Source organism: Lepidochelys kempii, chromosome 6 (genome assembly GCF_965140265.1).
Source record: "Lepidochelys kempii isolate rLepKem1 chromosome 6, rLepKem1.hap2, whole genome shotgun sequence".
NCBI classification, from domain to species: Eukaryota; Metazoa; Chordata; order Testudines; family Cheloniidae; genus Lepidochelys; species Lepidochelys kempii.
The window spans coordinates 118,577,859-118,591,214 of NC_133261.1; the positions used below are offsets into that span (position 1 = coordinate 118,577,859).

Consider the following 13,356-nt stretch of genomic DNA (forward strand, 5'->3'; position numbering starts at 1 on the left):
TAGTTACCCTCCTGCGTACAAACCTGCCATGGGAATTCCCATACACAGTCCCAGAGAAAACAGAACAGAAACACGACGTTACAAGATAGACAGCAGTAGTTTATTTAAAGTGTTACCTTGGCACAGGAGTCCGTAAGCGGAGCTGGTTGTATTGGATGTTCCATTTCCCAGGTTGGCATTGCTCTAGAAATCGTTGTGCGCTCTCTATTGTGCTCTGAACAGGTATAAAAAGGCTCAGTTTACAGCCATAGATGTTGCAACACGTTGGTTAGTAAACACAAGTCCAGAAAGGACTGCCCAGCCCCCTCCTTTCTATCCCAGACAGCAACCAATGCAAACCTCTGATTAAAGCATTTATTTACATTTCTCAAGGAGACTTTTAAAATGCTTACACTGGACTTGTTTCCTCCCTCCCTCCCTTGCCCCCTCTCCCCTCCCCAAAATCAGGCGGGGCTGCAGTAGCGTTAGGCAAACAAGTCAGCTGCCTAGAGTGGTGGGGCCAAACCTGAGCAGCACTGTAACCCTGTGAGCCCGGTTGCAATGTCACTCATTCGAATTTGACCCAGCTGCACACCTCTGTCTTGGCAGAGGGGCAGCCAGGCCATATTTAAGTGTCATTGAGACCTGGCACTTGCCCCCTATCATAACCACCAAACCATCAGAAGGCTTGCTGCACCCCCTAGAAAGTCCTACACCCGTCTCCCCTCTGCAGTTGAGAATCTCTGTTCTAGGCAGCCCCGTGAAGTTTTGCCTAGGGTGGCTGATTGTCTAGAGCAACCTCTGAAGGCAAGTGCTGTGCTACTGCTCTCTTTCTAGGGCCACCGCATGGCTTGTTTTAAAATTACAGCTAGCGCTCCCTAAGAGCCCCACCAGCGAAGCTGTTCATCCCACTTTCCAGGCACTCTGGGTTCCTGTGCAGGGCCGGCCCTAGAAAAAATGGCACCCCAGGCAAGGAGCACCTTCAGCACCCCACCCTCCATTTGTTAAACTTTTGAATGCCTTATTTTTATTGAATTTGTAGCCCATTTCATGACTTTGATGCACAATGTGCATGCATGACTTATCCCTGTCATATGAGATGATAAATTCGTACACTAGGATCTGTACATCTGTATTTATTCATGCCATGTATAAGCAAATAAAAATGTTTCCTCTAAGCTTATAGAAACTTTTTAATTTTAAGAATAACTGAAATGTACTAACATCAAGAAATTGAACTGGGCACCAAGATCGGGTGGACCAGTATTAAATGGGGTTACAGTAGGTGACAGCTTTAGAACATTAACCCTAGTCTTTTAGTTCAAAAGGTCACTTTTCTCGCCTTTGACCTCGTGAACTGAAGCATAGCTTCTCATTAAATATGTCCTTTATTAGTCACTACTTACACTCTTCAAGTCTTAACACACAAGTACACTTTCACAATTACACAGTAAAACAAGGTTCACGATATCGCAGCTGGGGCTCTTACTTCATTCTTATATCCCACTGACTGACTGGTGACTCCCCGCCCCCTATATACCCACAAGGGCATTACTGACAACATTCCAGGAGATTCAAGAAAAGTGTAGTTCTCAGAAAATCTGGAAGGTTCCACGAGATTCTACAAAGGTCCAGAATGTTCTAGGAGGTTAGTGAAAAGGGAATCTACGTACAGAATACCTGAAACATTTTACTTCAAACATTCTATTTTCCCTTTCGCTGCTAACAAAAACAGCTCCCCAAGCCTGGTGCATCCCCACGTCTGGCGCCCCAGGCAGTCACCCATCTCTAAATCCAGCCCTGTTCCTGGGAGTCATGAGCCATCTCCCAACAAGCTGGAGCTTCAGTCCGCTTGCACTGTTGGAACTCTCCTCCGGAGAGAGGGCAGGGGGGAAGAGAGACAATGGACAACTTTCCTCTGTCAGGAATCTAGCAAATTAAGCCCACTACAAACCTGGATTGCTTTGCACAGCGTCAGGAAGAGGGTATGCAAGACACCAGGCTAGTGACAGTGGAAATCCCTCAACTCGAGACAAACCCCATTAGGTAACATGATGCGTGTCAGTGAAGTCAAGCAAAGAGGCAGCGAACAAAACCTCAAACACACACAAGTAGCGTACACACAAAGCAGCGTAGGGCATTTCTGTGGGATGCTTGACCAGTGGCACACAGCCTAACTCCTCCCAGGCACTCACCCACCCCCAGAAATGCCCACTGTTATTTACTGTGTGTTAGTTGGCTAGTCAGACAAACGCATAAAAAGGACAGGTAGGACACAGTCAGTCTATAGTTCACATACCTGCATTAGCATGGCCACAGTCATTGGTCCAACACCGCCAGGGACGGGGGTGATGTACGAAGCTCTTTCCTTCGCTGCACTGTAAGCCACATCTCCTACTACCGTTTTCCCATTGGGCTTTGTACTGTCTGGGAGGGAGAGATAAAGTTACACACAGAGCATTTCACTGAAACAAAGAAGAGGCTGAACTCCCACTCAGACGAGGGCTCGCACACATCGAAATAAAAGTTCAGCCACACGGCAAGCAGCAAAAGAGATAAAATAATCAAGCTGGAAAATGCTAGATTTCTTTGTTTCCCAAAGGGTAATTTTAGGGCCTGTGAAGTCAGACTGGATCAACAGCACTGTCTACCCAGAGACCAGGTAGAACACAGGCAGTCTCTACTTCCTTGAGGGTGCTGGGGCTTCCTTAAAGGGACACGAACCTGGGAAATGTCATAGAAGGCTCCAGATCACATGGTGCTTCTGGGAAGGGAAAGGAAGGGAGGGACCATGTGCTCACAAAGTCCTGGCTTTGTGGGAGCAGGAGGGGAAGCTGAGGGGTGATCCCACCAATCATTTAGCCCACTACACAGCTGTCGGAAATTGTCCTGAATTGCAAGTACAGCTTTCAGTCACACTGGAAGCAGTGAGGGGTGGAGGAGGAACATGTTTTCCAGTAATAAGAAGCTGTACATTTCCCTTTGCTCTTCATATTTAGGTTAAATTAGATTTCCTGCATTTCAGAGCAAGCCGAGGCTCTGATCTCTTCTGCACTGAAGTGATTACATACTATGAAGTGTGGCACATGACTTAAAAATATGTGATGGAATTAGGTAGAACATTTAATCTTGCCAGCATGCTATACATGACACAGGAGCTGAAACTGAATACTAATAGCCCAATTTATAACACAAGTTACACTTCAATTTCAACCATTCCGAGTAAATATCATGCCATACGCTGGTTGACTTACATAGAAGAAATTCACCACTCTTTAGAGAGAGGACAGAGTTTTCCATTTCCCCCACACCAAGTTTCTTGCTTTGTTCAAACAGTTGGCAAGCAATACTGCAGTATCAATAGATCAGTGTCCAGTCAAATTAAACTTGAAATACAACTTAATCCCCCTCCTCCATTTAAACATCTTAAATTTCTATTTCTCTAATAAGTCTCTCTTCTCTATTTGGCAAAGGTTAACCTCACACACACACACCCCTGCCCTTTCCCATAAATAAATGGTCCAGAATCCAATATGTGTTCGTATTTTTTTTTAATTCAATGTGCATTAAGTGAGGTTTGCAGGGAGAGTCACCTGTCCGGAGACAGCGCTCATTCATTTATTCAGCAGAGGGACTCAATTTTAGGCGCAGGACACCAAAATGGTGGCTTGCACTTTCGCTGCAAGAGTGGTGGATGTTAATATCAGTGATTTAGAACGCAGAGGACATTACATGAAGAGGGATGTAAACATCTGGTCTGAAAGAAGTTTACACGTCCCAGTTTATCTCAAAGCAAGAAATCAGAAATATTTAATTTTTTATTAAACCAGAAAGAAATCTCAATTAAGCAGTACTCTAATCAGAGGGCCACTTTTCACCCTTGGTTGCTCTTGTGCAACTCCATGCACTTCAATGTGGCTGTCCAACAGGAATGTTGGACAGAATATTATCAAAAGCTTTAACAAATACTATGAAAAAAAAATATAAAACAGGAGACTGAAAAATTGAAAGGGAAGTCAAAAAACAAAAGCAACTAAAGTCAACACTAATTCTACAACCACTGTTAGTGACAACTAGCAGTTCTGAAGTTTTGCTACATTTGTGTGTTAAGTGAGAAGCTTCCTTCTCCTGTTCAAAGCCTGAACCATGTCATGGCTGTTAAATCCTGTTTCTACAGCAACTGTTAGTAATCTGCAGACTTGCTGCCTGAGCTACAGAATAATTCAACCTTCCATTCTGAAGGGCAACTTGATTAGGAATGCAAAAGGCAAATAATGTAATTACATTTTCTTCTAAGGATGCCAAGGATGACTACAAATCATACCAGCAACAAAGCCTCAGTGCCTGAGAACAAAATCAAACAATTGATAAATTATGCACTCAAAACAAAACATCCTAATCTGTGTCCGATACACAGGCAAGGCAGAGAAGCACATTTTATTCTCCATTGTGAAGCTAAGTCTGCAAGATAATATAAATGAAGAGGAAATGGTGACTATTTGACCAGCTTTAAAATATTTTCCCTCTTGTGCTCCATGAAGTGGTCAGTTAGAGGATCTTTTATTGGCTGTTCTCCCCCAGTCATCATCTAACCCACCCCTCCACTATATTTCCCACACACACACGCTGCATCTTCCTAAACATACAACAGATTTTCTTCACTGTTAAAATATCAGAGGACAAAAACATTCAATAGCTAGAGGTCAAAGAAACTAAATGGTGGCATTTTATAGATATGAGACTACAAGGCTCCTTCCCAGAGTACACAGTGAAATCTGTACTCCTGAAAGTGAACTGCTCACGTCAGGATAAAAGACTCAACATCTGGAAGGACAAGGTGGGTGAGGCAATATCTTTTACTGGACCAACTTCTGTTGGTAAAAGAGACATGGTTTCAACCTACACACAAAGCTCTTCTTCTGGAAGTCAGTTGTAAAGATATTTGCTGTTGGATGCTACTGCTGTACAATTTCACAGGGCCAGACTGATTCCCCAGGGGGTTAGCTCTGCACAGGGACATGCAATCATCTACTCAATGTTTCCTTGAATTTCGCCCTAGCAGTCCAGGGCAGGGTGTTGATTTGTCTTCTCCTTCGCTGAAGCAACCTGGAGTTCCAATCCCTAAACTCATGGATTCCAAATAGTCTACTGAGGCTCAAGGACACCCAACACAGGGGATCTCTGATACACCTCCATCTTCCAGCTCTCCCATCCCACACAAACAGAGGCTCCCTAGGATCTAAAACTACCCCTTAAATGGCGGGTTCCAAACTGTGGAAAGGAAGCAGTGTAAGCAAGAGTCCCCTGTGGGATTTTTTGGAAAGAGGGCAAAGACTATGCTGATTCTGTGGCCCACCCCCAGTACTGCTCTTCTTTCCCCTCCCCACACAGAACAGAGGATTTCTGCAGGGCTGGAACAATGCAGATGAGGTGGCACTCCCCCATCTGCATCCCTTGGGCCAGGATTTGCTGTATCTCAGCCCTCTCCACAGAGGGAGACCAGTTATAATACAGTGCTGAAGCTAAACAGCTTCCTCTCAGTCCCAGAGCTGCAATTCACATTCTGTGCAGGTATCTAGCCGGAAACACTTACATCCACCGGAGGCCAGTTTGTGCTACTTTCTACCTAGCATTCAGAGCACAGGACTTCTGTTAATCTCAGACAATGGGCCAGCAGCAGCATACCTTGGGAAGAGCTTTTCTTGGAGAAGCTGACAAAGCAGCCACTGTTTCCCCTCTAGCATCATGATCCCACGCTTCCTGGCCCTGGTTTCCCAAGGGCTCCACAGCATTTCCCTGGGGTTCTTTTAAAGCCTGTGATGAGGAGGGGAGAAGCTGGAGGAAGCTACAGAGTTTTGCAAAGCTTCTCCTACTTCTTCCCTCCTCATCACAGGCTTAAAAAGAACCCTAGGGAAATGCTGTGGAACCCTTGGGAAACCAGGGCCAGGAAGTGTTCAATACAGAATATTTCCACAGGATACATTTTAAAGCGCTTATCTGCTAAGCCTCATATCTCCCCAAGTGCACCAGACTATAGAACTGCCACAGGTGATTCTATGCTAGGTTCAAACCTTTCTAAAGTCAGAGAGACTAAAGTGATCATCAAGGAAATCGGGACCAACTTCTCAGACATGCAGTCCAAGCAAGCTCTTGAACAATGGCAAAACAGTGGTATACCAGGAACACAATGGTATTTCTATTTGCAACATGCTAACAGGGGAGGCTGCAATCTGCTTTGTTTTATGCATATCAAACATGGTTCCTGACAGATTGCCAACGTTTGGGTGGCTCGGCTCAGATATATCAAACAACAACAAACAGCAAGGGCAGTTTTATGTTAAGCAGAGGACTTAATGCTTTTAACTACAACAACTCAGATGTCATCTGCAAGAGGTAAGACAGCTGAGCTGTAGGCGAGAAATGTCTTTACCTTCCATTAGATAATTACATTGCAACAAAATGACTGATCAATTATAAAACTACCTTCTTAAAAGCCCTGTGGGCGTAGGCATGATGACAGCTTGACTGTGACTAATTTCCCATATCATGTAATACCTGTAACTTGGATTAAAAATGAAGGGAAAAAAACAGAATGAGCCAAACCATCTGTTTCTTCTTTACAAGCGACAAAAAGTAGTTAAATTAACCCTTAGACAAAAATCCATAGCCAGTTGATTTTCTGCCAGACCCTCCAGTGGTTTGCAAGTTATATTATGCTTCAAGACAATAGTCCTTCAAGTTTAAGTAGAGGTCTCCAGCAAGATGCAGCAATGGTGTAATACCCCCCACCCCCACACACATGCTTACCTGGTATATGGTTGATTCCACAGTCTATTACTACAGCACCGGGTTTAATCCATTCCCCTTTTACCATTTCAGGTTTACCAGCCGCAACCACCAGGATATCAGCTTTACCAACCTATCAAAATATCTGTGTCACTACAGCAGATACAAAGCAGGTCATTTTCGGTTTACTTTTAGTTATTTGCATATTCAAAAAAGCAACAGTGTCCCCAACACAAAACAAAAATCCTCCTGGAAGCCCAGGGATGGGTGGGAAGGAAATATTTCTATGGCTACTGTGAAGACCTCGTGACTGAATTTAGAGGCATGGAGTTAAATCAGGAGCACCTGGAGGTCACCTTTCCACCTCATGCTTACTCTATTTGATCTTTATAACCATTCATCTCTGTTAATGCAGGTCAGAGTTATATCTATTATTATTGTTGGTATTACAATAGCACACAGAAGCTCCAACCAGGAGGGGGACTCCATTGGGGCAGGCACATACACTGTACACTGATATAGTGAGAGAGAATCCCTGCCCTGAAGAGCTTATAACCTAAGGAGACAAAGGAGGCAGAACAGAGAAGCTAAGTGACATGCTCAATGTCACACGGCAGGTCAGTGGCAGAGGTGGGAGTAGAATCCATGTGTCCCGATTCCCAGGCAAGGACCCTATGTTCCAGCCCATGCTTAACACTACCGTACATTCTTTTCTTCTCCTCAAGTTAACCTCTAGAGTTTCCTACAGCAGAGCTATTCTTTTCAAAGTAGGCTGGTTGGAGATAGAGCCAGCACATCTCAGAAAGCCATCAACCATACCTCCTGCACAGGCCTCTAAACCACCCAGTGTTAGCAATCCAGTCTTCTGGCTCAAAATCATTATTAATTATGGATTTATTCTTTTAACATTCATGAGGTTGTAACACAAAATGCACTGTAATTTGGCATGACCGCTCACTTAGACCATATTGGTAAGTCTGGCAGACCTACTCAAAGCTCTATAGTTAAAGATGCAAACAGAAATCTGTTATGAGGGTCATTTCAATACTTCCTTCACCCAGCTCAGTGGTTTGAGCATTGGCCTGCTAAACCCAGGGTTGTGAGTTCAATTCTTGAGGGGGCCATTTAGGGATCTGGGGCAAAAATTGGGGATTGGTCCTGCTTTGAGCAGGGGGTTGGACTAGATGACCTCCTGAGGTCCCTTCCAACCCTGATATTCTATGAGTCTATGAATTCCATCTAGTTTTTCATAGGAAGTAGTTATCTTTTTGATTTTTCTTTATATTAAAAGGAAGAAAATTTATATTTGAGATTTTATTAATACTTCGCACTTAAACCATTAATAAGCCTAACAACAACCTTGTGAGGTTGGGTCAGTTTTGTTATTCCCACTTTAAACACCATAGGAATACCCGAGTCCTGTTTTACAGTACCATAGAGCACTAGAGCTTTTCTGATCTGTTACACATTAACACACATCCACTCTTTTGCCTGACTGCTGAAGCATGCCAATTGTCTGGAAAAATCCAAGTAGGTGTCAATACTGCCACCACACCATTGCTGTGATTTACTCTTGCTGTTGAGCAGGAAAATGGGACCAGTCTCGTGAGCAATTTTAAAGACCTCTGTGAAAAGCTTTTTGGGCATTAATCTTAATAGAAGCTTCTGAAGTACAGGCTTTTTTTCATCTTATTTTTTGAAAATTCATTTGTGGAAAGAGACAGGCATGTGTATATATTGTACAGGGTTTAAATAAACACCTTATCCTTACCTCCTCAGCCAGTGCCGCAGTCTTTGTGTGGCAAGTGGTTACAGTTGCATGGCTCCACAGTAGAAGGTCATGCATTGGAGCACCGACTATCTTACTGCGTCCAACCACCACTGCTTTTTTACCTGCAATTTGGATGCCTGAAACAGAAGAAGATTCGGTTTTAGGTTAGCAGTCCAAACAACCTGGGCACATCCCAGCTGTCAATTAATTAACTTTATTCCAGAGCCATTAGTCAGCATGGATCCAGCTGTGGCTCTTAGAAAAGTCAAAATTAGTCATCCTTGGCTAGAAAACACAGCTGTCCACGCAATGGGGCTTTGAAGGTCAAGAAGTGGAAGGTGAAGAGCTTTAAGAAGGCAGAGGGACAGGGGTTGGCACCTCAAGGAAAACTAGTGCTTTTAGAAAAGGCTATCATATACTGCACACTAAGTGTAATTTTACAGCTCATCAAGGGACTGACACACAGTGTACTCATCAATAATGAGGACAGGACTAAGGAGAACCATCAGTCCTTCAAATATACTTTAATTACTTACCTGTCTGCCTGATAAGCTCCATGCATCCTTTGGGTGTACAGGGGATGAAGCAGTCTCCAAGGTCACCTCTGGAAAGTTTCCCAGCATTGATGCTAGTTAACCTAAAGTATATGAAGGGAGGGGACAATGGTATGTATGTGCCAGGAATAGGATCTTAAAGTTACACTAACTGTTATTCCATAACACCAACATTTATATATTTTAAAGTTATCTGTTAAATTTAGAATCCTTATTTTAAAGGGATAGTTTTAAAGGAAAGAGAGCAAGTTGTATGCAAAAACAATTACCCTCCAACTGCAAAAATCAGCTTACCCATCTACATCTTTTTCAGGGGCAACAGCATTGGTCACTTTCTCTGTACTGATGGGTTGATCTGTCTCGAGAGGCAATTGTACTATAAATCCATGAACTGCAGGGTCTTCATTCAAAGCAGTGATGCACCTCAGCACCTATACATTTAAAGTGGGGACAGGATAAAAACATTAAGAATGATACATTTAAACAAGTCTGGTGCAAGTACTTGAACGTTGCATTTTCTAGCTGGATAGAATTTGGGAACACCACACACACAATGTTTAGTTCTCCCATATAAAAATATAAATTACTTGTGGATTTGTCTTTTCAGAAACATCTAGATTAAATTCTTTAAAAATGTTCAGCATTTGGTGATCTCTCCTTTTTACACCCCTTAAAGGCAAGTGTTTCTTTATATGAAAAGATAGGTCAAAGAAATACACACACATTTTATCTTTTTAATACCAAACCAAAATTAAGGGCTTCTTAACGAGACTGACCAAGTCACTTACCTCAGCTTCTGTTGCAGTGTTTGGCAGCTTAATGTGATTGGCATTGATCCCAATCTGCAAAAGAGAACTCAGAAGTGATCTGGTTTTCTACTTGACGTAAGAGGCACTATGTAAAAACAGCGTGGCAATTCTCTCATTCCAGCCCAGGCTTGCGATAGAATCTATCATGCTTTCTAGTCTGACTGAGGGACAGGCAATAAAGTTCTGTTACTCAGAAGTACATAAACCAAAGAGAAGATTAGTACCCCGCTGAGTTAACTTTTCTGTCATTGTTTTTATTACCCTACACTGTAACATAGGTTACAAAAGAAAGAGAATCCCTAGTTATGGGATGGCAATTCAGCTTGATAGCAGCTGCTGTACTAGGACTGACAAAAAGGACACTGCTCTGGAATGCTAGCAAACAGCAACAAGACATCAACCAACATTTTGGACAACGGGCCAATTTCCCCTTCCACAAGACAGGGTGTACTGTAGCATACAGTGGCTGCAGGGCAATGAGCTGAAATGAAGCAACTGCAGGTGTATGCCTTAATGAGGTATAACAGGCAGGGGTCTAGGGGCTGGCTAAGCCAGAGGACAGAACAGTGCAGTGAGCACACGAAACTAAAAGCTTGTCTACACTATAAACATTTGCACCAACTAACTACACTGATGTTGCCAGAGTAATCCACACAGTGCAAGCCCCAGTTTATATCAGTGCAGCTTGTCTACATTAAGGGTTTGCATAGGTATAGCTATATTGAAGGCTTTAAAGGCACGTTTTTACTACCTCGTGCGTGTGGGGTGGGGTGTATAATATTTACGAAGAAAATCAAAGTTATGATCTAGGCATTACCTCAGCAGCAGCCTTCAGCTTCATGCTAATGTAGATATTTGAATCATCTCGATCCCCAACCTAGAGGGTGAAAGGAAAGAGACAAGTCACAATGGAAAGCAGAGATACAGATAGACAGAAATATATATCTGAATTTGAATGACTGTTCCTTTGTTCAACTGTAGTTATATTACAGGGACAGCTTGACTCAAGAGTCTTCCTATAGCAAAGGGATACAGCCAGACAGAGCTAATGGGAAATGTCCTTTTAAGTGAAAGATGGGTAAACAGTTTGGCTAATTTTCTAAATAGCAGCCATTTATGCCTTTTGAAAGCCTTTAATATGGTACATTCCAAAGCAGAGAAAAATGCCCAGTCTCTTTCCTGAAAAAGTTAAATCTAAAATGTATTAACGTGACTTGCAAACACAGACAGTTTTATACCCAATAGCACTGCCAGGATTGATCACAGCCTTATTGATCACTGACAGAAGACAGCAACTTCCCATAGTGCAGAACACGCTATGTAGAGTTACGGCTATGAAGCACGGTTTAAGAATAAGAGAGAGTTTTTGGACACACCAATTATCAGAGGCTACATCGGATGTGAACCACTGCTGTGCATGCAGTGAAATCAACAACATTTCCACACTGAAATAGTCACCAGTTATTTGCTTCCTCTGATTGAGGGCAGGGGTCCTGAGGTGGTGAGGAGACAAGGAGACACTCTTGACCTCATTGTCTGGCAGCATACAATACTGATATGTGCTCATGTCGAATTTCCACCAGAGTCAGAGCATGCAGGGAGGAAAACCCACCACCAAAAAACATCAAGATCTAAGCTCAGATACTCGGCTTCTATGTCAGTTCAAAGTAGGAGTTCAGGTTACACACACAATTAAACCCCTGGCCTTCACCTCATTCACGATGCCCCTCTTGACACAGCAAACCTTGCTGCTGCACATATTTAAGCAGCATCTCCCTTGCCTGGATTCTTGTATCTAAACACACTAATATACCTGCATGTCCTTTAGTGTTGGAGCAACAGGTCAAGATCCTGACTGCACTGCTCCTGGGGGCTTCAGAAGGATGTCCATACTGGGAGAGATTCACTGCTAGCGGCGTGAATGTGTATTGATTCTGAACTGAGCTCATTTCATTTATGAAACACCCAATTACTTGATTAAGGCCATCAGGCAAGTTGGGCCTATTTGATATACACAAAGTCTAATTATGTGTGTATAGTCATGATTAATCCCAGTTTTAATCACACTATTAAACAATAATAATATACCAATTTAAATGAATTAATAAATAAATATTTTTGGATGTTTTTCTACATTTTCAAATATACTGATTTCAGTCACAACTCAGAATACAAAGTGTACAGCACTCACTTTATATTATTACTTTTTAGTGCAAATATTTGCACTGTAAAAAAGACAGCCAAATAAATAGTATTTTTAATTCACCTCGTACAAGTACTGTAGTGCAGTGGCTCTGAACCTTTCCAGACTACCATACTCATTTTAGGAGTCTGATTTGTCTTGTGTACCTCCAAGTTTCACGTCCATTAAAAACGACTTACTTACAAAATCAGACATAAAAATACAACAGTGACAATACAATATTACTGAAAAATTGCTTACTTTCTCATTTCTACCAATAATTATAAAATAAATCAACTGGAGTATAAATATTATACTTACAATTCAGTGTATAGTATATAGAGCAGTATAAACAAATCTTTAGCTGTATGACATCTTAGTTGGTATTGACTTTACTAGTGCTTTTTATGTTGCCTGTTGTAAGGCTAGGGAAATATTTAAATGAGCTGATGTAACCCCTGGAAGACCTCTGCGTACCTCCAGGAATACGTGAACCCCTGGTTGAGAACCACAGCTGTAGTGCAATCTCTTTATTGTGAAAATGCAACTTACAAATGTAGAATTTTTTTCTACATAACTGCACTCAAAACCAGAAAATGTTAAACTTTATAGCCTACAAGTGCACTCAGTCCTGCTTCTTGTTCACCCAATCACTAAGACAAACAAGTTTGTTTACATTTAGGGGAGATAAACATCACCCGAAATTGAGAAAAGGCATTTGCATGGTACTGTTGTAGCTGGCGTTGCAAGGTATTTTTGTGCCAGATATGCTAAACATTCGTATGCTCATTCATACTTTGACTTTTTAAAAAATTGTTTACAATGCAAATATTCGTAATCAAAAATAATATAAACACTGAACACTTTGCATTGTAATTGAAATCAATATATTTGAAAAAGTAGAAAACATCCAAAAATATATATAATACATTTAAATTGGCTTTCTATTATTAATAGTGTGATTAAAACTGCAACTAATCACAACTATTTTTTAATCGTGATTGTGATTTTTTAAAATCATTTGACAGCCCTAGTGCATACATATATATGGGTGCGTTTTTATGGATATTCAAAGGCATATATGGCAACAAGGTGCCCCAAACTAACGGGCATTGGGCATCTTATGCCACTTGTCTCTTAAAATTTCCACTGACAGTTTTCCAGCACTGCTGTGCTGTAAATAACCAAAATCGAGCTCAAAATGTAAGAGAAAGTGACGTGGGACACAAGCTTGTAATTCTTGGTATCAGGTGATTACAGTGCTGCCAGGCTTCA

General features: G+C 42.0%; 1 protein-coding gene across 1 annotated transcript in view; it reads right to left on the bottom strand.

The window, feature by feature from the left end:
* Positions 1–13,356, bottom strand: part of MTHFD1 (methylenetetrahydrofolate dehydrogenase, cyclohydrolase and formyltetrahydrofolate synthetase 1) — a 69,654-nt gene that overhangs the window by 35,977 nt on the left and 20,321 nt on the right. Inside the window, exons 3-10 of the mRNA XM_073349863.1 lie at positions 10,717–10,776; positions 9,879–9,932; positions 9,385–9,521; positions 9,073–9,173; positions 8,537–8,673; positions 6,787–6,898; positions 2,279–2,406; positions 117–214 (exon numbers count right to left, since the gene is read on the bottom strand). Coding sequence (XP_073205964.1) covers positions 117–214; positions 2,279–2,406; positions 6,787–6,898; positions 8,537–8,673; positions 9,073–9,173; positions 9,385–9,521; positions 9,879–9,932; positions 10,717–10,776 — 827 coding nt within the window. The remainder of the gene's footprint in view (positions 1–116; positions 215–2,278; positions 2,407–6,786; positions 6,899–8,536; positions 8,674–9,072; positions 9,174–9,384; positions 9,522–9,878; positions 9,933–10,716; positions 10,777–13,356) is intronic.